General features: G+C 46.6%; 3 protein-coding genes and 1 pseudogene across 5 annotated transcripts in view; 2 read left to right on the forward strand and 2 right to left on the reverse strand.

Moving 5' to 3' along the window:
- Nucleotides 1-732: 732 nt before the first annotated feature.
- Nucleotides 733-17,735, reverse strand: ACP1 (acid phosphatase 1). 3 transcript variants are annotated; one of them, XM_026517932.4, is made up of 6 exons: nt 17,628-17,735; nt 12,064-12,137; nt 11,702-11,815; nt 3,371-3,432; nt 1,133-1,238; nt 733-975 (listed from the first exon to the last, which is right to left on the reverse strand). In XM_026517932.4, exons 1-6 carry the CDS (start codon nt 17,668-17,670, stop codon nt 898-900), a joined length of 477 nt encoding a protein of 158 aa, XP_026373717.1. In that variant the 5' UTR covers nt 17,671-17,735; the 3' UTR covers nt 733-897. The 3 variants fall into 3 exon arrangements, with proteins under 3 accessions (XP_026373717.1, XP_026373710.1, XP_048078621.1); XM_026517925.4 differs by lacking the exon at nt 11,702-11,815 and adding an exon at nt 11,863-11,976; XM_048222664.1 differs by lacking the exons at nt 733-975; nt 1,133-1,238 and having other exon boundaries at nt 11,702-11,976.
- On the reverse strand, nt 3,456-11,695 carry LOC130543131 (filaggrin-2-like). The gene is made up of 2 exons (XM_057309156.1): nt 7,066-11,695; nt 3,456-6,925 (listed from the first exon to the last, which is right to left on the reverse strand). Exons 1-2 carry the CDS (start codon nt 7,893-7,895, stop codon nt 6,760-6,762), a joined length of 996 nt encoding a protein of 331 aa, XP_057165139.1. The 5' UTR covers nt 7,896-11,695; the 3' UTR covers nt 3,456-6,759.
- On the forward strand, nt 11,098-11,486 carry LOC113269209 (60S ribosomal protein L35a-like; annotated as a pseudogene).
- A 208-nt stretch (nt 17,736-17,943) lies between the features above and the next one.
- Nucleotides 17,944-26,126, forward strand: part of SH3YL1 (SH3 and SYLF domain containing 1) — a 38,791-nt gene continuing 30,608 nt past the window's right edge. The window contains exon 1 of the mRNA XM_026517894.4: nt 17,944-18,627. Within this exon, the coding sequence (XP_026373679.1) occupies nt 18,627 (1 nt within the window). The 5' untranslated portion in view covers nt 17,944-18,626. The remainder of the gene's footprint in view (nt 18,628-26,126) is intronic.

Here is a 26,126-nt window from a genome sequence, read left to right on the forward strand (position 1 = left end):
AACTCCTTCTGAGCAAGGATCCACTCAGGCTCTGCATGAAGACTGATCCATGACTGAGGGGTCCTCCCAGGATTCCGGGCCTCCAGCTGTGACTCAGGGTGAAGACGGAGTGCAGCAAACTCAACTCATGTGGCCGTGCCACCCAGGAAGGCCCAGCTTGGAGGGCCAGCTCCAAGGAGGAGACTGCCACACTCCACAGATGGTGGGGTCAGGCAAGGACACGTACGGCTACAGGGGCCTCCAACTTCTTTCACAAAGAAGTGGAAGCAATATACTTATTTCTGTCATTTTATTTCCTAACGCTGAAGGTAAATATGCACATATAACATAACAGATCATCTGAAAGGGGCAATACAGGCACTGTTTTCTAATTCTTCTTCACTTATCAATAAACCAGCAGGCAGGAAAGGTTCTGCAGACTTACACCTTAACTCTTCTATGTAAACAGTGTGCGCTGTGAGCAAGGTTGAGTCTGGGCTGTGAGCTCCCGTGGATGGGCTGCTGCTGCTGGTGGAGGGGCCCTGGCGAGAAGAGGCCGTACAGACAGCAGAGGACGTGGTCCCCACTGGTCGTCCCGAAAACTCAAGGGAGAGGTAGAGCTCCTGTGCCTGAAGGACGCTGGATGCCGTCATGCTCCGGTGCCTGTTCTATTCTGTGTGTTCCACCGTTTTTGTAACTGGGGCAAAGTGGGAGGTTCAACGGGTCTAAGAACACTTCGCAAACCCCATAAACTGTCTGGATGAAACATCTTTATTTATTTGTCTGTCAAATACAATAACTGATTTCCATCTACAATTATGTACGGTAAGACACAGAGGGTCAACTGAAGAAACAGTTGTGGCCTTACAGCCCGGGCTGCGGGGCCCACCGGGGGCTGCGGGGAGAACAGGCGTGGCGTTAGCGGGCCTTCTCCAGGAAGGCTCTGCAGCACCTCACACACTGCTGGTAGACAGTCTCGAAGTCGGACTCGCTCCCCTGAAAGCACAGGGGGAGAAAAAAATGACAAAACCTGTGTAACAAAACGCCCTCGGGAGAACCTTCGTCTGCTGCTGCACGTGGCAGGACACGCGCACAGGCTCATCCCCACAGCTGCTACGCGCCAGCACCGGACAGAAACGAGAGGTGTACTTACGTAATAGGGGTCTTCGATAATGAGTTGGTTTTGTGGATCATAGCTCCCAAGTAGTTCAATTTTAGCTTTGCAGTTTTTAATTTGATTACTTTTTCTATTCAAGTCTCTGTAAAATTGAAACATGAACTTAGTTTTCTGATCTATGGTTTCAAGTTAAACAGGGACATCTGCTAGGGTTTTATGAAATATCCATATCAAAATCCAGCAAGAGTGACCTGATTTAAAAAGGAAATCCAACCCTCGGCAGACCTGTGTGACCCTCCGCGCCACAGGTTTCCGACTCCGGCAGGAGGGTCTGCGACAGCGGCATATTCTCACAAACACTTTACACAAAATACGCATCAGACAATAATCATGTACCCTCCTGTGAAACACACACTGACACAACTGAATCAAAAAGCTCCTATTTCAGACGCTACACAAGGTGGCAGAATGGAACTCAAAAAGCCACGTGAACCAAGTCCCAAAGGGCTGCCAATCCCACCCCAAAGTGTCCTGACACAGCACGTCACGCAGCGAGCCTCCCTGTCTAACCGCTTCTCCTGCTCCTATTCCTCCAGCCTCTGCCCGAGCTGGAAACACAGCCCCTGCTCGCCGCCTCCACCCCCGGCGCTCACATGGCAGCGAGCAAAGCGGCAGGCTCCTCAGCTGCGTTCTCATCAGCCCTCCACTCAGTTGACAACCCTCCACTGAGCACCTAGGATGAGTCAGACACAGTGCTGGTGTGGGGGAAAGGCTGGCCAGGCCTCCGAGCAACAGAATGTGTCCCCAGAGCAACCGAGGCCGAAGTGTGGGCTTCACCTGCTCTCCACAGAGACCCGGCTCTGGATGCCCACCCGGCCTGGAGACCGCGCTAATAAACGGAGTCCCGCTCCTGGCAACACCTGTCAGCTACTGTGGAAAGTGAGAAAAATGGGAACAAAACAAGGCAACAACTGAAAAACAAAAATAGAAAATGTATGTATTTTAGTGATGTTCCTGATTCATAAAAACAAAAGTAGAGCTGTGCACCGTATCTGCGCACTCCTACAAAGGCAATTAAAAGCAGAAACCGTTTCTATTCATAAAACGCGTGGCATCCTTGTGAATTAGCACGGTTTCAGTGAAGAATCCCTGCAGCTCTACTGGGAGCACGTCCTGGCCCTTCTCTGTGCTGGCAGAGTGCAGAGGGTGGCAGGAGGGCTGCAGTCTTGCTTCTCAGCACCGTAAACCGTAAACCGGCCGCGTGGCAAAGGGCCACGGGGCCCTGGCCTCACAACCGGAACTTCATCCATTCTCTTGGGTCACTTACGCTGCAACAGCTTCAACTCTGTAGAGCACACTGTGTTCACTTGTTCTTGGCCTCATCACACTGTATCATTGTTACAGTTAATTTTGTGTCAATACAGGTGGCCCACGCCAGACCGTATACTTCAAGGGTAGGCAGCATCAACAATTCCTCATCCTTGTTTCCCAGTGCGTGGCACTGTGCCAGGCACACAAAAGCTCACTCAAGAAACGCCACAAAGTTCCTTGTTGCCCAAATGCAGGTCCCCATGCAAGGCGACAGGGCACAGTGGGGAGCACGGCTCACGAGAGACACACAGCAGGCTCTGCTTCACAAAGCCTAGGCTAAAATTCTACCACACCAATCTGCTCCATCTGTGAACTGGGGCAGGTAACTTAACCTCTTGTGCCTCTCTGATAAGATGCGGAACAAGGGTTAAGTGCTTTGGTGTGCAGAGCACGTAACACACACCACAGCGTAGTCAGCCAGCGTCACCTAATACCCAGTCTGTCTGGTGTTTTTATATCCATTAAGGCAATCAACATAGTCACAGAGTAAAAAGTTTCCCTCTTTGTCCATCTTCCTTCTAGGGGGCTGGGGGACAGCAGTCATGGGGGGATAACACGAGAAACAAAATAATACGCACGGCCCATGGATCGCTACAGCAGTGACATCGCTGCTCTCCTGTACAACAAACCCCACCCTCAACGAAGCTGCTCGCCGCCCAGCCAGTCTTCCGGTTATACCCTAACCAGGCTCTCCCTTCCTGAAAGCGTCTCTGCAGGAACACACCTGGGAGACAGGTCCAGCTCCCCCGTGGTTTCTTACTACTCTAAACAGATAATTCTGTATGTTCTGACCATCGCTACCTTCAAAACTTAAAGATAATAAAAAAATCATTTTTGACAACAAACAATTGGCCTATTACTGAACTGAGAGTTGAACGGAAATATCCTTTAAAATATGATTACCTCAGATTGCTTTCATCCATACACAGTATATAATCAAATGTGGCAAAGTCTTCCTTGGTAACCTAAAATTAAATAAGTCAAAAACATACTGTTTATAATAATCAAGCCTAGAGGATCCAAAGCAGTCAAAAAAAAAATTTGCTGTATTTGAATTTGTTACTCACTTAAATAATTTAGGGTATTTTAAAGTTAAAATAGAGTTAACCTATTTTTTGTAACATTATATTGCAAAGAAATTTTACATTATTAAGTTCCTGGGAATAATTCTAATAGTATAATATGTAAACACAAAGTTTATACTCCATCTGCAATTTCTTAGTAACAAAGTATAATTCACTTAACATATTAAAATGTCACATGTTTAACCCCCTTCATTGTTTTACCCTATTTTTCATTCTGCTCTCATTCTGCAAGAACATAACATCCTAGGCCCCAGTGACAAACACCAAACTAAAGAGATGGATGGCTGTCCCTGTGAAGCCTCCCTCCTGTGCAGGGCAGGCAACACGCTGGCAGAGATAAAAACCAGGCAGAGCCAGGTGCAGAGTTTGGGGGCAGAGAGGAAGATAAAATATTAGGTAGGGTGTTCATGGAAGGAAGCGTCCCTAAGAAGGAAACACACAAGGACCTGGACACATGGCTCTTCTCTCCCCTGAGCACACACAATTTGAACACAATACAGAAGAGGCCACTCGGTATTTTTACTGATTCTATCAGTTTTCTGACATCATAATTTATCAATATAAGCCCACTAAAACGTAAATGGAAAAGTTATTTGATGATTTCTGCCTTTATAAATAATGGCAGACACAGAAAGGAGGGAACATAAACAGGCCACATAATGAAGGCGAGAATAATCTCTAACAACGTAATTTTTCAATAATAACCTTCCCCACTAAAAAAATCATCTAAAATCTAGGAGTGCCAGGAAACTACAAAGAAGATATTGAAACCCTTTTGTTTCAAACAGTGTACTTTCTTTAACTTTTTAATTTAACAGAGTACTGACAATCAGTGTAGCGGACGAACAATGAATCTGTTCATTACTCTGGTGGACATTCTAACTGGCGGCTCTTAGTACAACCTGCACGAGCTTTTAACGTAACGCGCTCATCAAGTACTGAGGACTGCGGTTTGTCATCATTCCCAAGGTACTAGCTATTTCCCCAAAACAGTTTACGAGAATGTGCTTGGATTCACATTGTTTTTAATCTTAGAATTACTGCAGTTATGGGTCGAAGATAGTCTTAGAACTGACAGCCATCTATAAAAACCATATGCGATGTTTAGATATTAAAATGACTGAGAAGGAACGGAACAGGAAGAGTGTGGAGCGAAGGACTTACGTCTGCAACAACACACGGACACCTGTGACGAACCACCTCCACGGCCAGAAGCGAGCAAACGCCCAACAAACAAGCACTTCTGCAGAGCCGTGCGTGCGTTGCTGTGGGGACGTGGCCTGGGGAGGCCTGGGAGAGCAGAACCCCAACGGGAGCCCCCCAGGGTTACACATGGCAGTATTTACCACTGAATACTGAATATTTAATACCATTACTAAAACTGAAAAATTTTAGGGGCACCTGGGTGGCTCCGTCAGTTAAGCATCTGACTTGATCTCGGCTCCGGTCATGATCTCACAGTTGTGAGTTCGAGCCCCGTGGGGCTCCACACTGGGTGAGGACGCTACCAAAAAAAAAAAAACTAACTGAAAAGTTTTAAACCTTTATTGTCTGTTATTATAACATTTTTAAAGATAAAAAAACAGCTATACTTTCTAAATGGGAACAGTCCCTAAGGAGTGGCCCTGTTGCACATTTCTGCGTATCTCTGTAACGTCTGCTTGCTGGAGGACAGAAGGGTTCCTCTGAGCCTCTGTACCTGACCTGCAAATTGCCACCTGAGTCGAAGTATATAAAGTGAACCCAGCCTTGCACAAGTATGTAGCTTACAAGGAGAATTTTTACAGCTACTGTAGATAGCTATGGGTAATCTTTGGTAAGTATATAAAGTGAACCCAGCCTTGCACAAGTATGTAGCTTACAAGGAGGATTTTTACAGCTACTGTAGATAGCTATGGGTAATCTTTGGTACTACACCAAAACTCAGTAAGCGGTGGTTTCTTAAAGTTGACTGGCACTACAGGATAGGAAAAACATCCGTAAGCTTTTCTTCCTCTGTTCAAGTCCACTGGTCAGTCTGACACTTTTGACCTCATGGACACTTTGAGAATTTGAGGGCAGTGATTCTCAAAGAAGGGGGCAGCTGGCAATGTCTGGAGACATCTTTTTTTTTTTTATAAAGATTTTATTTATTCATTTGACAGAGAGAGAGACAGCCAGTGAGAGAGGGAACACAAGCAGGGGGAGTGGGAGAGGAAGAAGCAGGCTCCCAGCGGAGGAGCCTGACGTGGGCCTCAACCCCAGAACGCCAGGATCACGCCCTGAGCCAAAGGCAGACGCTTAACGACTGAGCCACCCAGGCGTCCCATGTCTGGAGACATCTTTGATTGCTAGGATGGAGAGGAAAGGGGTGCTCCAGCATCAAGTGGGTAGAGACCAAGAGTGCTGCCAAATACCGTATGGTGCCCAGGATGGCCCCACAGCAAAGAATCACCCAGACGCAGAGTCAGCAGTGCCAAGGCCGAGCACCTGCTCTACGCTGAGAAGCCTGGGCAAAGGGCCACTGCTGGAAACGAGAAGCACCGAGGACCAGTCAGCAACCTCATAGGCTGGAGAGAAAAACAGCACATAAAGGCAGGCAGAACAGAGACCCCAGAAAGCAGTGAGCCTGACACTCACAAGCTTTCTTCTCAAAGCCCTTGCCAAGTTCTTAAACTCCTCAGGGCACAAAGCTAAGAAGCCACAGGGAGGCTGCAGCTACTCAGTGAGGGAGCAGCTGCCAAAGAGGAGGAGCCCTGTCCACTACACACCAGGGGCTCTCAGGTGGGGGACCCTGGAAGGCTCGGCCCAGGAGGGAGGACCAGTCCAACACAGTCCAAGCCTCACAAAGCCAGGGCCAGCAGGTGAAAAGGATGGAAAATGGAGAAATTTCTGTTCAAACTACAGGTAAGTTGAATCTCTGAAAAAAGAATGAAGAGAAGGAAAATATAAAAAGAAAACAATATAGAATTTTTCAAAACTGACGGAAATCATCGAGATGAAATTCAGGAAGCATACTTTGGTCTATCGTAGTAAAACTGCTGGGGGAAAAAAAGAATACAAAAGAAAAACCTAAAGACAGCAGAAGAAAATTAGAGCAATTTCAAGATACAGAGACAACTGATTCAATGAATCCTGCCAAATCATTAAGCAGAAATACTTTCAATAATCACCAAACTTCTTCAGAGAAAAGAGAAAGAGGGGACATTACTGACCAGTTTTATGAGGCTAAACAACCCTGACACGTGGGCTCCAGAGTCTAAAACCTACCCTGATACGTGTGTGACCCTGGGTGTGCATCTGACCCTGAGTGTGCATCTGACCCTGACAGTGTGTGTGACCCTGACACTGTGTGACCCTGGGTGTGCATGTGAACCTGACACTGTGTGTGACCCTGACACTGTGTGACCCTGAGTGTGCATCCCCCCCTGACACTGTGTGTGGCCCTGACACTGTGTGTGACCTTGGGTGTGCATCCCACCCTGACACTGTGTGTGGCCCTGACACTGTGTGACCCTGGGTGTGCATGTGAACCTGACACTGTGTGTGACCCTGACACTGTGTGACCCTGAGTGTGCATCCCCCCCGACACTGTGTGTGGCCCTGACACTGTGTGTGACCTTGGGTGTGCATCCCACCCTGACACTGTGTGTGGCCCTGACACTGTGTGACCCTGGGTGTGCATGTGAACCTGACACTGTGTGTGACCCTGGGTGTGCATGTGAACCTGACACTGTGTGTGACCCTGACACTGTGTGACCCTGAGTGTGCATCCCCCCCCTGACACTGTGTGTGGCCCTGACACTGTGTGTGACTTTGGGTGTGCATCCCACCCTGACACTGTGTGTGGCCCTAACACTGTGTGTGACCCCGGGTGTGCATGTGAACCTGACACTGTGTGTGACCCTGGGTGTGCATGTGAACCTGACACTGTGTGTGACCCTGACACTGTGTGACCCTGAGTGTGCATCCCCCCCTGACACTGTGTGTGGCCCTGACACTGTGTGTGACCCTGACACTGTGTGTGACCCCGGGTGTGCATGTGAACCTGACACTGTGTGTGACCCTGGGTGTGCATGTGAACCTGACACTGTGTGTGACCCTGACACTGTGTGACCCTGAGTGTGCATCTGACCCTGACACTGTGTGTGACCCCGGGTGTGCATCCCACCCTGACACTGTGTGTGACCCCGGGTGTGCATGTGAACCTGACACTGTGTGTGGCCCTGACACTGTGTGTGACCCCGGGTGTGCATGTGAACCTGACACTGTGTGTGGCCCTGACACTCTGTGTGACCCCAGGTGTGCATGTGAACCTGACACTGTGTGTGGCCCTGACACTGTGTGTGACCCCAGGTGTGCATCCCACCCTGACATGTGTGACCCTGACACGTGTGTGACCCCGGGTGTGCATCCAACAGAACCGCACACAAGTGTTCCCCAAAAGAAACACAAATATTCACCAAGGCCCTCAGCGCAAAGGAGAGACAGCCCACCTGTCCATCCGGAGTAGAATGGATTCAACAGCGGCAGCACGACTGTAACAAGGTATCAGAGGGAGTGCTACAAGAGAGGCCGTGGAGAGTCTCACAGAGAAAAGCTGACAGAAAGAGCACACACTGTAGGGTTCCAAGGCCATAAAGTTAAAAAGTAGAAAGAATCTGAGTAGTGACCTCTGGAGTGGAGGGAGTGGCGCTGGTCCCAAGTACCCACCGACAACCTGTCAGCTGTCAAAGGGCTGCTGAAAAGAAGAACGAGTGTATAATAAAGCAAGTATCTCCAAAGAACTAACTGGATGTGCAATCGCACACCCAAAAAACACGAAGCACCCTAAACATATTTTATTTATTAAACCCACGTTGAAAGTATTAGGAAAATCAAAATTTTAAGAAATAGAACAGTTCTCTTACACATTCTGACAACTGCTAAAGAGAAAGCCTATAGGGGCGCCTGGTTGGCTCAGTCAGTTAAGCGTCTGCCTTTGGCTCAGGTCATGATCCCAGGGTCCTGGAATCGAGGCCCGAGTGGGGCTCCTTGCTCAGCGGGGACCCTGCTTCTCCCTCTCCCTCTGCTTGTGCTCTCTGTCAAATAAATAAATAAAATCTTCAAAAAAAAAAAAGCCTGTGAACGATCACAAGATGCTAAAAGGTAACAAAGATCTAAATGATACTTATTTATAAAATACATCTTGTCAGCATTTTGAAATAAAAACATCATTGAGAAATTTTTCTTAAAAAGGAACAGGGAAAACAGAAAAGGGAAAGAAACAGACTGTGTGGGAATATTACTTCTAAAACCAACACTTACAATTGATCTTTAAAAATTACAAGTTTCTAGTTTTTAAGATTTAAGATTTTAAATATTAAAATACTTCATTTTTACCCAAATTACATACTTGTGTACAAAAAATAATCCGATCTTAAAAACAGAAAACATGAAAGTGTGACTGCTTGAAATCATGAATGACTACTCAGAATAAATCCGCATTCTCTGAAACACAGAAAGTAGAAAAGGACAAGGTGTGCAAATCCTGGAGATTAGGACATGTGACCTAAAAAATGTGTACTATTCTGTCCAATGAGAATTCGAGGTAAGAACAGGTCAGGCCTAAGGCAGTTAACTTAAATAGTTAGTTGTTAACATACAGAGTCAACTGGCAGCCAGAAATGAGAAATTCACAGATTCCAGGGTAAATTTGTCTAAGCCAAAATAACATGTGTATTACTAGCTTCTGAGACATCACTAACGCATCAGCAGTGTTTCTGTGCACTTCTGTGAACTTTCTGGCTCGCACCTGTATATGTTTTTATTAAAACAAACAAATAAGCCCATGTCAAATCCCAGTTCTACCACTTTGAAGCTGGATGACCTTTGATAAGTTATTTTCTCTCCAGAACTCAGTTTCTCCATGTGCAAAACAGGTTTGCCAACTACTCCCTTCCCTAACAAGGTAACCGAGAGAACAAAAATCAAGATGATCAAAAATAAAAATGCAATGCTGTATGGCAAAGCAATCTGAAAAGCTTTCAGTAAAGACATGGTTTAAGATAATAATGATTAGAGTCTTTGTGCAGTCTTATACAAAGTTCTTGTTCAAACACTAACACTATATTGTAGCTCTCACACTGCCAGCCATACTTCTAAATACATAATATATCTGACAACTCATTTTCAAAACATTTGGCAGCTTCTCATTTTAAAGGCCTCAAAAGCTCATCACCAGACATAGCCTGTTGTTTCTGATGCCAATCCACAGACTTGCTTGGCCTACAGAGCCTGCATATTTTGTTAGGTTGGATACAAAAGAACTTAGAAGATTTAGTCAGATTTTTAATTTTTTTTTTAAATTTTTTTAAAGATATATTTTAGAGGGAAAGTGAGTGAGAGAAGGGGCAGAGGGAGAGAAAGAGGGAGAGCAGACTTCTGCTGAGTGGGCAGCCTGATACAGGGCTCAATCTCACGCCCTTAAGATCATGACCTGAGTCTAAATCAAGAGTTGGATGCTTAACTGACTGAGCCACCCAAGCGCCCCAGCCAGAAGTTTTAAACCTTCAACTGAGTCTCCATAAAATAATGATAGTGATAAAAGTAACTTTCCCTGCATAACGGCATGTGAGGCGTTTTGTATCAGAAACTAAGCACATTTTAGCGGCTAGCCCCTGGGTTCTAGAAGGTGCCGGAGGGCGCAACTGCAGCACGCGCCTTTCTAAGGCTTTTTTTTTTTTTTAAAGATTTTTTTATTTATTTGACAGAGAGAGACACAGCGAGAGAGGGAACACAAACAGGGGGGAGTAGGAGAGGGAGAAGCAGGCTTCCCGCCACTCAGGGAGCCCGATGCGGGGCTTGATCCCAAGACCCCGGGATCACGCCCTGAGCTGAAGGCAGACACTTAACGACTGAGCCACCCAGGCGCCCCCTGCAGCATGCTCTTAGTGATGGAACTCTACGCGCCTGCCCTTGAGCTCGACGTCTCACTGAGGCTGTGGTGGTACAACCCTCACGCTCTCCCCGGTGCTTATGCATGACTCTTAGAACTGTGTGGCCCACTGAGCTGCTTACCAGTTCCAGGCAGCTACTTAAGTTAAAATGTAAACTTCAGTTCCTCCGTCACACTGGCCGTATTTCAAATGTACAATAGCCGTTGGTGGCTTCCACACTTTACGGAGCAGATACAGTGCACCTGCCTTATCCCAGAATGTTCTACTGCTCAGGACTCCAGAATCCAAACCCAGAAGTCCAACGGCTGGGATGCAGGCTATGCACCCATAATAGGATCGGTGCTACCCTGTATTTCCAAGACACTTCACGGTTGAAAATACATTTTTGTAGACATTATAGAACTTTATTCTAGCAACAAACTTGTAATGTAAGCAGACTAGTTACCAGGGCTTAAATGTTTCAATCACACAGACAGAAATGAAAAAGGAGATTATAACTCAGGTCTCCAGGTCCGAGGCAAGGCTCTCACCAGGATCACTTATGTGATTATAAATGCATTTTAGCCTTTCTCTCTCCTCCATCTTGGAGCCTACAGAAGCCTGCTGGGAAAAGGACTCCTAAAACGCCAACTATGTCTGGAAGGCTGTGGTCCAAGGCCATTTTTGCTGGCTATACGCGGGGTCTCCAGAACCAGAGGGAGCACACAGCTCTTCTTAAAATCGAAGGTGTTTATGCTTGAGATGAAACTGAATTCCATCTAGGCAAGAGATGTGCTTATGTGTACAAAGCAAAGGACACCACAGTGACGCCTCGTGGCAAACTGAACAAACCAGAGTAATCTGGGGAAAAGGAACTCGAGCTCACGGAGATAGTGGCATGGTTCGTGCCAAACCGCGAAGCAACCTCCCTGCTAAAGCCATTGGCCACAGAGTCCGTGTGATGCTGTACCCCTCAAGGATTTAAACTCAATGAAAAGTAAATAAATAAAGGTGTAGATTTGTTCTCTTGTATTTTTGTTAAATTAATTAAAAATAAATGCATTTTAATAAATAAATTCCAAGATTATGCCCACCTTTCAGAACTGTGGAACCAGCAGTGAAACAAAATGGGTACGCTGTGGCTATGTAAACGGACCCGGAGTAAACACCCATTAGCATGTCAGTGTGGCTAAGCTCACAACTTCTCAAGTTAGGGGACTCCAGTATTAGAAATTAAATGAGATCTCTTCTACCTGTCTTGCTTTATGGGCTGTGTTAATGCCATGATTTCTGAGGCAGCTCAGAGCTCTTGGATCTGGTGACCGGCCCACGTTCCAGTCAGACACAGCGCCGCTGTCAGTGACCCACTGCAACACAGAACACACATATATGCCTTCAAGTCCCAGCACAGTACCTGCCGGGCAGTGTGGTTCATGGGGACACCATGCTTCTTCATGCAGCTCTGCCCTCGATAATCAGGGGGGTTTCCTATTTCATACGTGGATGTCGCTGCACTGTCTATCCTCCACTGCAGGAGAAAAAAAGAATTTTTTTCGCAATTTCCTGCTGCAAAGGCAGTCAGGCTGGCCTCTTTAAGACAGAGAATGGTACTTACATGATCTGAAAGCTTTTGATCAGTTACAAGTTTTCTGAAAACTGCTTCTGCAATGGGTGACCGACAGATGTTACCTTAAAGAGAGGGGAAGGCAGAGAGTGGGCGTCAGGTTTGATGCTGGGGCAAATGCTGAATTCCAGCGACCACTTCACCACAGACACACAGCAACAGCACTTCCCTAGGGAAAGTGAGGCCAGCATCCTACCAGTGCATGCACAGTAGGACCTCTGGAGAACAGCTGACCAAACCCAAGCTCAATGATGTGACACCAGCTGTCCAAGTACTCAAAGTACAAATAACCAAGACGTAGGAAAATCAATTACAACTGAAATCCCTGTCTTTCAGGCTGCTATCAGTAACCTAGAAGTAACTCACGAAATCAGTGAAGTGGGTTGCAACGAGCCTATTTTAAAATGAAATACAACAGGATTAAAAAAATGTATTTTCAAGTATATTGCACATAAGGATGAATACTGTTTTCATAAAATGCACAAATACATTTCAGCCTAACAGTAGTTTGACACAAACTTTCGGGGAGCAGTCTGTTGGGATTTGGTCGGCTGAATTAAGGGTGCTGCCCTCCAGGTCGCCAAGTCTGCCCAGAACTTCCAACATTGGCTGCAAGTTCAGGGATTCCCCACGGGCCACCCACACTTCAGAGCAGCTGGCTACAGATCCAGGAGTCCCTACACGTTCACACGTTCAATAATTCTCTACAAGAACATGTAAAACTCAGGAAATGCCAGACTTAGGATTAGAGTTTTATCATAACAAAAAGATTCAAAGCAGAAAGAGCCAAAGTTAGAAAGCATAGGGCAGATTCTAGAAGAGTCTTGAACCTAAAGCTTTCTGGTCCTCAGACACACGTCACCCTCTTGTCATCCATGTGAGACAATACTCAGGGTATTGCCAATCCAGGATGCTCCCCAGAGCTCCAATGCCAAGGGTTCACTGAGTTTCATGAAGTAGGCATGAGTGATGGAATTATGGGCCTGCCGCTGAACTAACTGTCCAGCCCCCCCCACCCTGGCCCTAATGTGTGCCTCAGAGACCCCACCCTGACTCACCCTACATGCACGAACTCTGTAAAGACCTCCTAGAATAACAAAACATGCCCACTACCCTAAGAAATTATGCTAAAAGCAAAACAAGATAATAAGAAAATTACTTACAGTAAAAAAAGGAAGATTGGAATTGATCTCTTAGGAAGAGGACTTTACTGGGCATTTAAATTAGGGGGTTGTATGAATAAGAGAGCAATGAACGTGTGCTGGTGGGTCTGGGTTACAGGAACCGTAACTGCGTGCAGGATATGGACTTAGTGGGTCCAGTAGGAAGGGAATGTTCAACAAACATATTCCGCATGTCTGTGACACAGGAGCCCAGCACTCTGCAAGGGCCTGAAGAGAAAGACCCTTCCCACAAGTTAGGAAAACAACTGCAGGGCTGGAGAGCCTGGAATTCAAGGTGGAGACTCTGCCTACAGAGGCCAACACAAGAAACACTAGGAATAGACGGGAGCTAAGTTAAGAAGACACGGGTCACTCTTTACCCACATTAGAATCTTCATGTTTGTGATAAATACGTAGAACTGTATCTTCTGAAGTGTTGTGAGACACAATTAATGCTGTTACACAAAACCAACACTGACTTTACTACAATATTCTTCACTGTCCACATTAGTCTCAGGCCTTATACTGTGTTTATAAAGTACTTTTTTCCCCACAGACATTGTGGTTTCCACAACAGTGAAGTCTATCAACTACTCAACCATGAAAGGGACAGGAATTAATTCCCAATGTCTTCTATAAGCTAGTTTGTGTTGTAAAGTTTCTTCTTACCACATTCTGAATTTTTGTTTAGTTTTTAAAACAAGTATTATCATCCCCACTATGTTAATTACTGAAAGGCTCCAATAGATGTGTAATTGTTTTATCTGTTCCCATACATTCTGGAAATACTTTCATCTGCAACCACTCTATTCAAGACAACTGTTATTATTTTAAAACTCTAGAATAGACACTTATAATCTCACATCTAAAGACATAATAAAAAGACTAGTCTCATCCCTTAACAAATAATTAACTGCAAAATAACAGCTTAGCTTCCCCACAAGACAAATACTAGGATTATTTACTGCCTTAAAGTCAAGGCATATTCATCCACACTTAACTTTTTCCCAGATATTTATATTTACAGCAGGATGTATGTATAAGTACAGATGGGGAAAAAAAATTACTACTACAAAAATTAGAAGTCATACTTATAAAATTAGCAGAATCCTGCTTCCTTTTAACTTACTCTCTTGATTTCAAAAGTTGGTATCACCAAATTAACGCATTATTTAAAAATAGAGCTTATAGTAAAACAAAGTACTTCAGGGTCCACCTTTGGAAAAGTTCTAAAAACTTAAAATGTCATCTTCAGATTTCTTCAGAAAAAAGCTCAATCTGTGAAGTCTCAAGTTTGTTTTTTTCCAAATTAGGGGGCTTAATACGCCCTCTTACTCAATATCTGTGATTCAAGGGCTGAGACTCACAAAAGGAAGAAATGAAATTCTCCAAGGGTAGGGATGGTGTCTCTACCCCCCACCATGTGCAGCACATATGAAGTATCAATAAATACCAATTAATGGTAGGAGAGAGGTGACCTGACCCCACTACCAGTTATCATTCCCAACCATGCTGGCTTCCGCAGAGGCACCAATGCCTTCAACAGAGCAATATATCTCTATAGCACAAAACACGCAACATGTTTAATAATCTTGCCAAAATAAGGAGTGCAGTTCTTTCCTGCCATTAGCCTTACCAATGGAAAACATCTGACACTCCTCTCTACACTTCAGTCTGAAAAGAGCCCATATAAATGCTCTGAAGGAATGATTTTTTTACATTTCAAAAATATACCGTTCCTACTGCTCTATGTATATACAGGCTATTCATAGACTCCTCAAACCTGCCCAGAACTTGACCACTTAGCAGCCCCACCAGTGATGCTCTCTCTGACCCAGCACATGCTCCTCTGCACCCCCTGGCCTCACCCCTGCGGCCTCGCCCCTGCCCAGTCTAATCTCAACACAGCAGCTGAACACTTCTTTCTAAATGTCCCACCTCTGCTCAATGGCTTCATCCTCCAGTGGCTTATCTCCTTCAGAGTAAGCCCGTGCCCTTACATGGCCTCATCAGACATGTCCTCTGTAGGCCCTAAAACAGCATCTGAAACCTATGACCCACTGCTCACACCCTTTGTGTACAGCCCACGGAACCAAAAATAATGTTTACCTTTTTAATAGTTGAAAAAAACTCAAAAGAAGAATATCTTGTGACATGAGAAAATCACACGGAATTCAAACTGCAGTGTCCATAAATAAAGTTATACTGGGACACAGTCAAGCATTATTGTTTATGTATTGTCTAGGCCTGCTTTTCCAAAGCACCAAATATTTACTTTCTGGCTCTTTACATAAGGAGTTCACAGACTCCTGCCCCAGAGCGCTCATTTTTCTGTAAGGAATTAACTTTCCTATACATCCAGAATAGTTCTAGTTACGTATTTCTGGTGGCATTGAGAAAACAGTCATTCAAATTACCTTCGAGTTCAGGTACAGATGAAGGTCTGGCTGAAAAAGGCTACTGGGTCTCTAGGCCAGGCCACAGTAGTTTCCCTGCCAATATGAATAGGACCAGCACTCTCATTTCAAAACTGTTCACCCACTTTCTTTTGAGGCCCGACACTTTTCCAAAGACCCAAGGCTTGCTTTCTCAACTCTCAAGTCTTTGCCCAAACGTCACCTTATAGATAAGGCCGTCCCTGACTGCACTGCGTAAAGGTGCATTCCACCCCCACCCCCTTCCCCATTCTACAGTTCTTAACACATCACCAACTTATTAAGTAACCAAGTACTGGGTTGCTGGTGACAGAAAGTGAGCTCCGCAGAGGCAGGGACTTTTGTCTGTTTTGCTCACTACCACACCCTATCACTCAGAGGGCCTAGTAACATAGCAGTTGCTTAAGAAAAACATTGTAGGGAAGATAAATATACACAGGTATACATCCCTTGTTAATAACCACCATGGTGCATTATGTCAGCATAATCGACAACAACAAGTAAAAGAAACAAGGCAATGGAATCCTGTTAGATGCCCAACATGAACTGAACTGCACTTTAATCAATTTTTTGATTCTGTAAGTCAGCCAGCCTTCATGGCAGCTTAAAAACCAAATGATGCCCACTACCGAAGTGAAACACGGCGGCCCTTTTACTTTTCCCCTGACAAAAATTCAACTCTGCAAATACCTAGTTATCGTCACATATTGTCTTAAAGCTGAAAATACAGAAAAATAAGCTGCAGGTAATGCCGTCAAGAGGGCTAAACCTAGGTGTGATCCCAAGAGGCTATCAAGTAATTATAATAAAATTCATGTAATGAAAGCCGTCTATAAAGGATTATATGTAAACTACCTCCACTTAGAGGATCTGGGAAAAGCAAAGAAGAGAATATTTGGACCTAACCTTACAGAAAGTCTTTCCAGGGAAAACGCAATATGGCTGCCCAGAAACAACCACACAAAGGTGCAGTAAGCACCTGAACTGCTGGGAGACAGCAAATCACAGGGTATGGGCAGGAAAAGGTAATGGAGATGAAGCAGAAACACATGGGCAGACTTCCATCCTCTTCTTGAAGGGGGCAACATAGAAAGGAGGGGAAACTTTAGTCCATAGGGAATGCAGACTCATCAGAAGATTTTAAATAAATGGACTATTGATGATTTAGGCCTTCCTCTCTTGGAGGTTAAGGAGATAGAGTGCAAACACTGAGAGCATATAACCCTGTGGTGTTATTCCAAAGGAAGAATGCCGACAACTAAAGGGAAAGTGAATTCTAATTTGGAACACTGGTCCATGAGTCTGGTTACATAGACACCTGGAGAATCGGCTTTCCTTGGTTCGGCTTTTATAGGTAAGAAATCCAGAATCCTTGCATTCCATCTGCCTTTAGCTTACATCCATTTGTAAGCAGAGGCCAAGAAAATGAGCCAGCAAACCAGGGTTGTAACGGGTCTGGGGGCATCAGGAAACCCCTAAGACTAGTATATCAGTCCAGACGCCTTGGGTCTACTCGATGAAGGAGAAACAGGGATGCTAGGCGGATGCAATGCAAAGGACCCTGGCTTGCAGTGTCGGTGCCGCAGGTGAGGACGGCTACGTGAACAGACTGAGGTGACAGGTAATCCGGCTTGTACAAGACTGCGCAAGTGAGAGGCTACCCGGCCTGCACCGGACTAAGCAGGGTAAAGGGGTCCCCGCTTGCAGAACGGGCAGGTAAGAGAGAACCTTGCTTGGAGAGTGGACTGGGCTGGTGAGGGAACCCAGCTTGGAAAGCAGCCCAGCAGGTGCGCGGCGCGGAGGAAGAGCCCAGGGCGCTCCATCCCACCATCCGGTTTCCCGGTCCCCGGTCTCCTCCCGACCACCGTTTCTGGCCCAGCGGCGCAGCCCAAAACGCACGAGACCCACCCCGACCGTTCGGAAAAGCCAGAGTGGGGCTAGATCAGCGCTGTCTCACCCAGACACACGAACAGCACAGACTTCGGCACCTGCTCAGCCATCTTCCCGCGCGCACACTCAGGCGCCCACTGAGCGCGTCGAAACCTTTCCTGCGCGACGCATGCGCACATCGAGCGTCCCGCCCCGCGCGCCTGCGCAGTACAGCCTCAGCCCCTCCCCGGAGCGAGGGCCCGGGCCCTGCGACTGCGCAGTACTGAGGCGAGGGACAGCAGCCCTCCGGCGGACGGAAGGGGCGGCACGGGGGCGGGGGCGGTGTGGGGGTGGGGGTGGGGGCACAGGGTCAGGAGGCGGAGGAGGGGCCTCGGGGAGAGGGAGGGGCTTCGAGGAGAGGGGCGGAATGGGGGCGGGGCCGTGAGTCACCTGGAAAGGGGAGGGTCTCAGTGGGGGCTGGACCCAGGTCACCTGAGGGCGGGGGAGGACTCCCGAAGAACCGGGCGGGGGGTGCGTGGGACTACTGACCGATACCCGAGGGGCGGGGTCCTGAACGGGTGCCCGAGGGTTAGGCCTCTCCCTCCTGGGGTTCAGGTGAACGTCCCCCCAGACCTGGACCGCGCGGCCCAAACGCGAGGCGGGCGATCAGGGGGTGAGCGGAGTCCGCACGGGACCAGGGGGCACCTGTCTGGACCCGAGACCCCTGCCTCACCCTGCCGCCCACAACCGTCCGTTCTGGGACAGGGGCAGTCGGCCTAGGTTATCCCGATCCTAAGATGGGTTGCTTTAGAAGCCGCCGCGGGACTGACGAGGTCGAGAGCAGACCTTTCCTGGTTGCCACCCCGAGTGCTGTGTTGTTTTTGTCCAGAGAATATGTATAACGTAGGTGCTTTGTACTGGACAAAAGCGGGGTGTTTACCTGCTCCCTTACCTATCTCAGGTGTGCGCCTCGCCTGGGCCCCTCCCTGCCCTGCGAGGCGGGGCTAAGCGGAGAGCGCCCTTCCTGTTCCTGGCTGGGTGTCCGCAGCTCGAGGGGCGCCGCAGAGGACCAGGCTCGGGGGTCACAAGTGAGTAGAGGTGTCGGTCACGCCACTGAGCCTCACCTAGAATCGGGGTCACTTCCACCCTTTTCCCCTTTAAAAAAGTTTTGCTGGAGAGGGTAAATCCTTGGCGAAGGAGGGCGAGAAACGAGGGTGTCTTTGGGATTTGCTGCTGCGCACCTATTAACAGGTCGCCCCGCAAACTGTCAAAGATTAACCAGGTCTCTGGACTCGACCACGGTCGTTTCCGGTCACAGAACAGCTCTTTCCAACCTTTAACAATTGTAATTCACTTTATGTTATTTGTAATTATCTAATGTTTGAAAAGCCACTTACTAGTTACTGTCTTTTCCGTTCCACTTTGTTCCAATAAATGACACTAGAGCTCTGTCACGGTGGTGTGGGTGTGCTGTGTGCTTGACTCGTGGGGGCAGGAAGTCGGGAAGATGCAGCCTGGGAGTTCCCCTGAAGTATGCCAAGCCCTCCACACACTCACGTGGCCATCCCTGGGACCAGCCAGGCGGTTTGGGGAACCACTTGGAGTAAAGAGGTCTCTGAGAAAGAAAGCGCTGGGTGGGGTGGCTTCTCTGGCCCTGAGAGTGCAGGACGCCTGTGGATCTAGTGGCTGCGGTGGATTTTCCCTATTGAAACAAGTTATGAAAGGGCTGTGAACTGGCGGGTGACCACAAGGAGAGGAGATGTACTGCTGGCCAGAAATGTATCCTTTTCACTTCAACAAATGTTTCCATGTTATCACTGCTGCTGCCAGGGTTGAGTTGGGAAGAATGAAACAGACAAGGCCCTCTGCCCCCAGGGAGTCAGAATCTGATGGGCCCAGAAAGTTCTACCCGTAGGAGAGAAGGTTTTCAGGTTTTCCTCTGCTTACAGAGCATGCCTCTCCTGCGTTCTTGCTCTCAGGAATGTTTTTATTGAGATGTGGGAGATGCCTAATTAATAATAAGTTAGAAGATCTGTATACATGCACTCCAGAGAAATCACAGGTCTCCCAGGAGCCTTTACTTCTTGTGTGGGCCTGCTCTTGGAATACCTGTGCAGTGCCTGACTGCTGAGGTGTTTGCAAATTACTATGTTGGAGGTTAGAATAATCAACATCAGTTATAACTTCCATCCTGTTCATCCTGTTTAAATTAAGGAGAATTGGCTGCTTGGTTTGCTGATGTTCTATTTAAACAAAGTTCCTGTAAAATGAGAAAATACTAACCTTTATCTTTTGTAAGATTAAAAGATAATAATAAGTCTTTGCTCATCAAGAGTGATTTGATGCTTTTATTCCACTTAAGAAGGAGGATGTGGCGCTTCAGATGGAAAGCTGGTATGGGTCAGAGGGCAATCTGGCTGGCTGTGTCGCTGGACTGACTGCTGGTCACCTGTTGCCTTGTTTGCAACTGTGTCGTGATAAGACATAATCCTATGCAGTTTCAAACGTAAGCATGCTGAATTTTCTGTTTTCTTTGGGAGGAGTCCATTTTTTACACCACATGATCCGACTAGAGTGGCATGTGTAGTCTGGCTGTAAGCCAGGATCACTCTTCAGTTTAAGAAGAGATAAAGTGAGTATAAATCAAGAGTCTCCTTATGCTGAAAGCTAAGTTCTCACCACTCCCTACTCTGTCCCCCATCTGCAGCCTGGGGTCAGGGGGAGGAGAAAAGAAGCACAGGGTACACCAGTATCTGGGGTTCAAATGGCCAGTCTGGTTTAACATTTGGACTATGAAGGCTGCTGATGTGACCAGAGAGACCGGTTTTGATTTCTGAAACTGATAAGTTCTGTCTGCTTCAGTCAAAGGATGTAGTTAAACCAAGGTCACAGAAAGGTAAGAGTCCACTTAAGAAACAATGTCCATCGTTGTCGGACAGTGGCGTTCAAGATGGTAATGTTCTAATAAAGCTTCTGAGCTAAGGGCAGTATGTCTAAGCCTTTAAAAAATTATATAGATGTATGAAGTTTCTTCTACTTTGACTAAGATTTAATCTATTTATTCTATATATTTCCTTAGCAGCATTCTAGTTCCTTTGATTTGGGTTAGGGTTTTATCAATTCAGTGAATTAACCTTTATTTCATGTAAGTTATAAGGCTTAATAATTTGGTTAATATCTAATTAATGGACATTTGGAAAACTGTTTCTAAACTTCTAAACTTTTCCTGTACGTACCTCTCTCAGAGAAGAGCATCCACTGAGGAAAATATTATCGTGGGTGCTTGTTGATATGAAGGAAAGTTTGGGAAGTCCTGGCCTTGAGTAATGGGGTGGGGGGTGCTTAACCGGGGTCAGTTTCTCCCCGCAGGTGGCAAGTTTGCCAAAGTGACCCAGCCCCTAGTTTATTGCCCATATGTAAATTTTTTCCACAGCTTAAGCTCCTTTCAAGCTTTTGAGGTTTCCAAAGTAAAAATTTTCTTCCCAGTATTTTAGAAACTCTTAATTTACAATAAAATTGTCTTAGTATGGACATTTTCAAAAGTTTTAATCATTTTTGAGAAAGTTTTAAGCTAAGTTTCCTAGCTTGAGGTTTGGCAGCCATTCACTCTCAAGAGGAAACTCAAATATTCTTAGAGAATTTGCTTTGCCTCGGGATTCAAGACTCAAGATTTTTTTTTTTTTTTAAAGATTTTATTTATTTATTTGACAGAGATAGAGACAGCCAGCGAGAGAGGGAACACAAGCAGGGGGAGTGGGAGAGGAAGAGCAGGCTCACAGCAGAGGAGCCTGATGTGGGGCTTGATCCTGTAACACCGGGATCACGCCCTGAGCCGAAGGCAGAGGCTTAACCGCTGTGCCACCCAGGTGCCCCAAGACTCAAGACTTTTATGAATGTTCAGATGCTACCCATGATTTAAAATGTAAAAGGCTTCTTTAGTAATGACCTGTATCTTCATAACTTCTGACCAGACCACGCTCTCTACATCCCTTACGGCACAGGAGAGGGAAAGTGGGTGAGCCATGATTTGATGCTGAGGACGGGAACTGAGGCTTATGTCTAAATTGTTATTATTTGTTGGCTCTGACAGAGAAATTCACTATACATAACTATGACCAGGCAATATGATTTTATCAGAAATTTAATAAAATCTGTGCTATTAAAACAAAGTAAACAGAGTCTTGTATAGTTGAGCTGAACACGAAGGCATCCTGACCGTGACCAAGGCTTAGAGACTGCACTTTGTGGTGCGCTGGAGGCTATGTCTGAATCCCAAGTCCAATAGCCCCCTTCCCGTGTTTATAAAAAAGGCTGCGACCTTTCTCCACAGCAGGATGTTTGCAATAGCAGCTCTCAACTGTGGAATTTGCTTATTTGACTGGTTCGATTCTGCTTGCTTGATAGGGTTCACAGCAGAAAGTCTTCTGGGGGTAAGATTTATGTACTATTTACTAAGTTTTAGTTGCATGTGTTAGAAAATCTGATCCAAATTGGCTTTAGCAGAAAGGGAAAATGTGCTGGGCCAAGTGACTGGACAGTCCTGAGCTGCTGTGGCTTCAGCTGTTGCCTAGTCCTGGGCTCCAGCAGGGCCGCAGAGCCCAGCTTCTCTCTGCAGCTCTTGTCCAGTGCCTTTCTGCGTAGCTTTGCTCTCAGGCTCTCCCCTTGTGCGGACAAAATCTTGTAGCACGTCCAAACGGAAGTGCTTGGGAGAGAGGAGTTCTGGCAGTTCCACACAAGCACTTGGTGAGATGCTGATAGGTCCGCTTTGGTTTGAAGCTCTGCTGTGGCATGAGATTTGTTCCTATCTGCACACTCGGGTCACCTGCTCCATTCTAGGGGTAGCATCAATGAAAGGTGCAAACCGTGCTGGTTCTGAAATAAGACATAGGTGTTCAGGGGGAGAAGGAACACATTTCTGCCACAGTTTGCTAATCCAATTCAGTAAGTTGTACTGAGCGTCCAGACATACAAACAAGGCACTGCAGAGCACAGAGGTCAGTAAAACGTCCTGCTTCTGCCCTGCAAGGGTTGTAGTTTAGTGGTGCAAAAAGAAAAAGTTGGGAACACAAAGGAAGTAGGAAGAAAAGACACTTGGGTGGGTGTGAGCCTGAAATCACAAACTCAAGTGCCAAAAATATGAAAATGTATCATGAACCCTTGTTTTCTATCAACTTTGTCTGTCTTCATTCTCCCTGGAGGCAGTCATGTTTCAGGGTGATGCCAGGTCTGGGCTAGCACTGCCCACTTAGATTTGCTTTTGGCCTTCAGTGCCTACTAGTCCAGGAGCTTCTGCTAAGCTGCCCCTTGCTGCATTCACAAGGCTCCGACAGTCCAGGCTGACCCTCCTGCGGGCAGCACTGCTGGCCCTCTCATGCCTCCTGGGCTGACAGGAACTTCGTGGGGTGAGCCATGCTGGCGCTGGGCGTGCACAGGGCTGCAGCACTGGTCTCATGGCAGTCACACCTCCTTGGGTTTCCTTCTCTTTTCATCCTCCCTTTCTTTAGAGGACCTGGGAAGGACTGCTTTAGGGTGCTGCACCATCGACTTGTCCCTTGCTTCCCTCTGGCTCTTGTCTCTCATAAGGTCTGGGAAATATTATAGCATCTGAGAGGCAGAGAAATTTTCTATTACTCGGCACATTTTCTTCTAAATCCATTGGATTTTGTATGTAAATGGACTCTGTCTAGTCCTCACAGGGATTTAACCTCTAATTCCCAAAAGCCACACAAATATGCATTTAACACATGTATTGGGCACGTAACTATATGTCATTATGGTGTATGTGCTGGCGATATTACAGTTCATAAAATAAAATAGTCGATGTACTTACCCCGATGGTGTTGACCTTGTTATGAAGGAGATGTACAAGGAAGACTGAGATAGCTAGGTAGGTAGGTAGGTAGGTAGGTAGATAGGTAGACAGGTAGACAGGTAGGTAGGTAGACAGGTAGACAGGTAGGTAGGTAGATAGGTAGGTAGATAGGTAGGTGGGTAGGTAGGTAGGTAGGTAGATAGGTAGACAGGTAGACAGGTAGGTAGACAGGTAGGTAGGTAGGTAGGTAGGTAGGTAGGTAGGTAGATATGGTGGATACAGACAGACAGATATAATTGATTGACAGATATGATAGATATAGATGCAGACAGATCTATATGGTTAACAGAGTAAGGATATAGGCTATGGTGAAGACTAAATATGATGGGAAAACTTTGAGGGATGCAAGCAATGGGGTACTGTTATTTTAGCTATTACTTAAATGGAACATTTCTATGGAGAAATGACCACAGGGGTTCAAGACTAGGAACAGAGAAACCAGTCAGGAGGCTTTGAATCGACACCACCCGAACTGATCATCTTTGGGCCAGGCTGGTGGTGGGGAGGAGGAAAACAATGGGGCCTGGGGGACAAGAGGACCCTGGTAGGAAACCAAAAAGGAGGACTGGCCTCTGCCTCTTCATGCTGTCCAGAAGGTGGATCAAGGCAGTGCTAGCAGCCTTGGTGGCTTCTGGGTCCTTGTGAGAACCCTGAAACCAGACCAGGGGGCAGGTTTGTTCCTGAGCTCCTCAGGTCATTGACTGGTTTGTGCAAAGCCACAGTGGAGAAGCCCCCCTCTGCTGCCCCAGGAAGGGACAGGTCATGAAGCCGCAGGAGACAGGAGGCCACCTTGCTGACCTACCCCCGTAAGCCTGCTCAGACAGCGTGCCCATGAGGTCAGCCCTGGCAACAGTTCAGTGATCCGAAGGGGTGTGCACATTGGCTTCACTCAGAAGCAGCATTTCAAATTGGTCTTGAAGAATGAGCTGCATTTCAAGAGGGCAGAGGTCGGCAATGTTTTTTCTTAAAGGGCCAGATGGTACATATATTAAGCTTTGAGGGTGTATGTAGACACTTAACCAGACAGAAAACAATGACCGCAGTTTTTTTTTATTGGATAAAAACTGAAATATAATTGAGAACTTTTTATTTTTTGTAATACAAGTCTTGTGATGAGACAAATGTGATTATATGGGAGAACATTTTGCTACGTGAGGTTCAAGGTTCGTGTTCCTTATCATCAAAATAAATCATAAATGTCAGCTATTAACGCTGGTCTGTGATGTGATCTCACTGGTTACATCTTTGAAAATGTGTTTTCACACAAAATATTATTATTCTTTTGATTTAATTTGTTCAGCCATTACAATGTAAGAACTGTTCTTACCTCCTAGGCCATAGGTGAATAGGTGGTGGCTGCACTTGGCCCAGGGCCATAGTCAGCTAACCCCTGGGGGGACGGGGGTCCCTTTTCAATTTATTGCCCCTCACCTCCGAAAACGCCCTTCACTGTGGGCTCTGGGGTCCATTGTGGGAAACAGCGTTCCTCAAAGTATTACTTCTTTCAAACGGGCCCAGTGATGAGCTTCCTCAGTAGTGGGTGTGGGAGGAACACTGCAAGAGGGACAGGCAGGTGTCAGCATGTGGTGAGAGGACACCAGGGGAGCGCACCCAGCCACAGGAGAGGCCCAGGAGAGGCCCCTCTACTCAGAAACCAGAGCTGCACAGCTCCTGCCAGCACCCAGACTCCAACCGTGGCCCTCGCCACCAGCTGCTGACTGCCTGCACCCGGGAAGGTGTCCCAAGAGCCCCTGAGCAGGTGCGGCCTGGGGGAACGTGGCCCTCTGCCGTCCTCTCCACGGAGTGCGCACTCTTCCAAACCCATCCTTGCTGGGGCTCTCTCAGCCTCAGGTGCCATCCAGAACAAATAATTCTCACAGCAGACTACCCTCTCAATCTGCTGTTTCCTTCCACGTCCTGTTTGGAGCCCGGCAGGAGGGGTTACAGCTGCAGGGGCAGCACAGCTGGGGTACGGGAGAGCTGAGACGGGGCCCCAGAGCGTTGAACTGTTTTACGGTGTACACTAACAGGAGGTACGGGTATAGAGAAGGTACGTCTTTTTAAATGTTTTAACATTTAATAGAAAGGCAAAACCACTGCTTTGCTTTTTTTAGAAGGACTTGCAAATAGTGTACTGTGAATATTATGTAATCAAAGAGATAAGAATGTTAACATATGTATGATTGTCTCTAGAAAGTGTTTTTACCCATGTTTCCACCTCTCCAAACCAATTAAGTGATTAGAATATATATAAAACAAGTCAAATCTAGTCTGAAGTCAGAAAATGAAAATCGCAAATATTCCACCATCTTACTTCTTCAGAGATCAGAGATAATTTTTAAAATGTAACAATTAGGGTAATATTAGCTGCCATAAAAAGCCTCCAAGTCTCAATCACTTAATACCGTAAGAATTTCTTCTCCTTCAAATAACATAGTCCAGTGTAGGTAGTGGGTGGCTTTCCCCATGGGGTGATGTTCCATCCGTCTCTCTTGGGACTGTGATGGTGACAGGAGAGAGTGGGTGGAGAAAAATGTAGTTCTCCAGTGTCGTGTCACCTTCTCTGGGCAGCTGCCTCCCGGGGACAGTGCCGCACCGCAGCATAGACGCACAGTGTGGGTGGGCAACCCGCTGTCCCAGCCACACAACCTGTAAAGTTGCACGTCTGCATGCGATTCATTCATCCTATGAAAGGTAGGGTATGGGGGCTCGGCT

The sequence above is a fragment of the Ursus arctos genome, unplaced genomic scaffold, assembly GCF_023065955.2.
Source record: "Ursus arctos isolate Adak ecotype North America unplaced genomic scaffold, UrsArc2.0 scaffold_8, whole genome shotgun sequence".
Lineage (NCBI taxonomy): Eukaryota > Metazoa > Chordata > Mammalia > Carnivora > Ursidae > Ursus > Ursus arctos.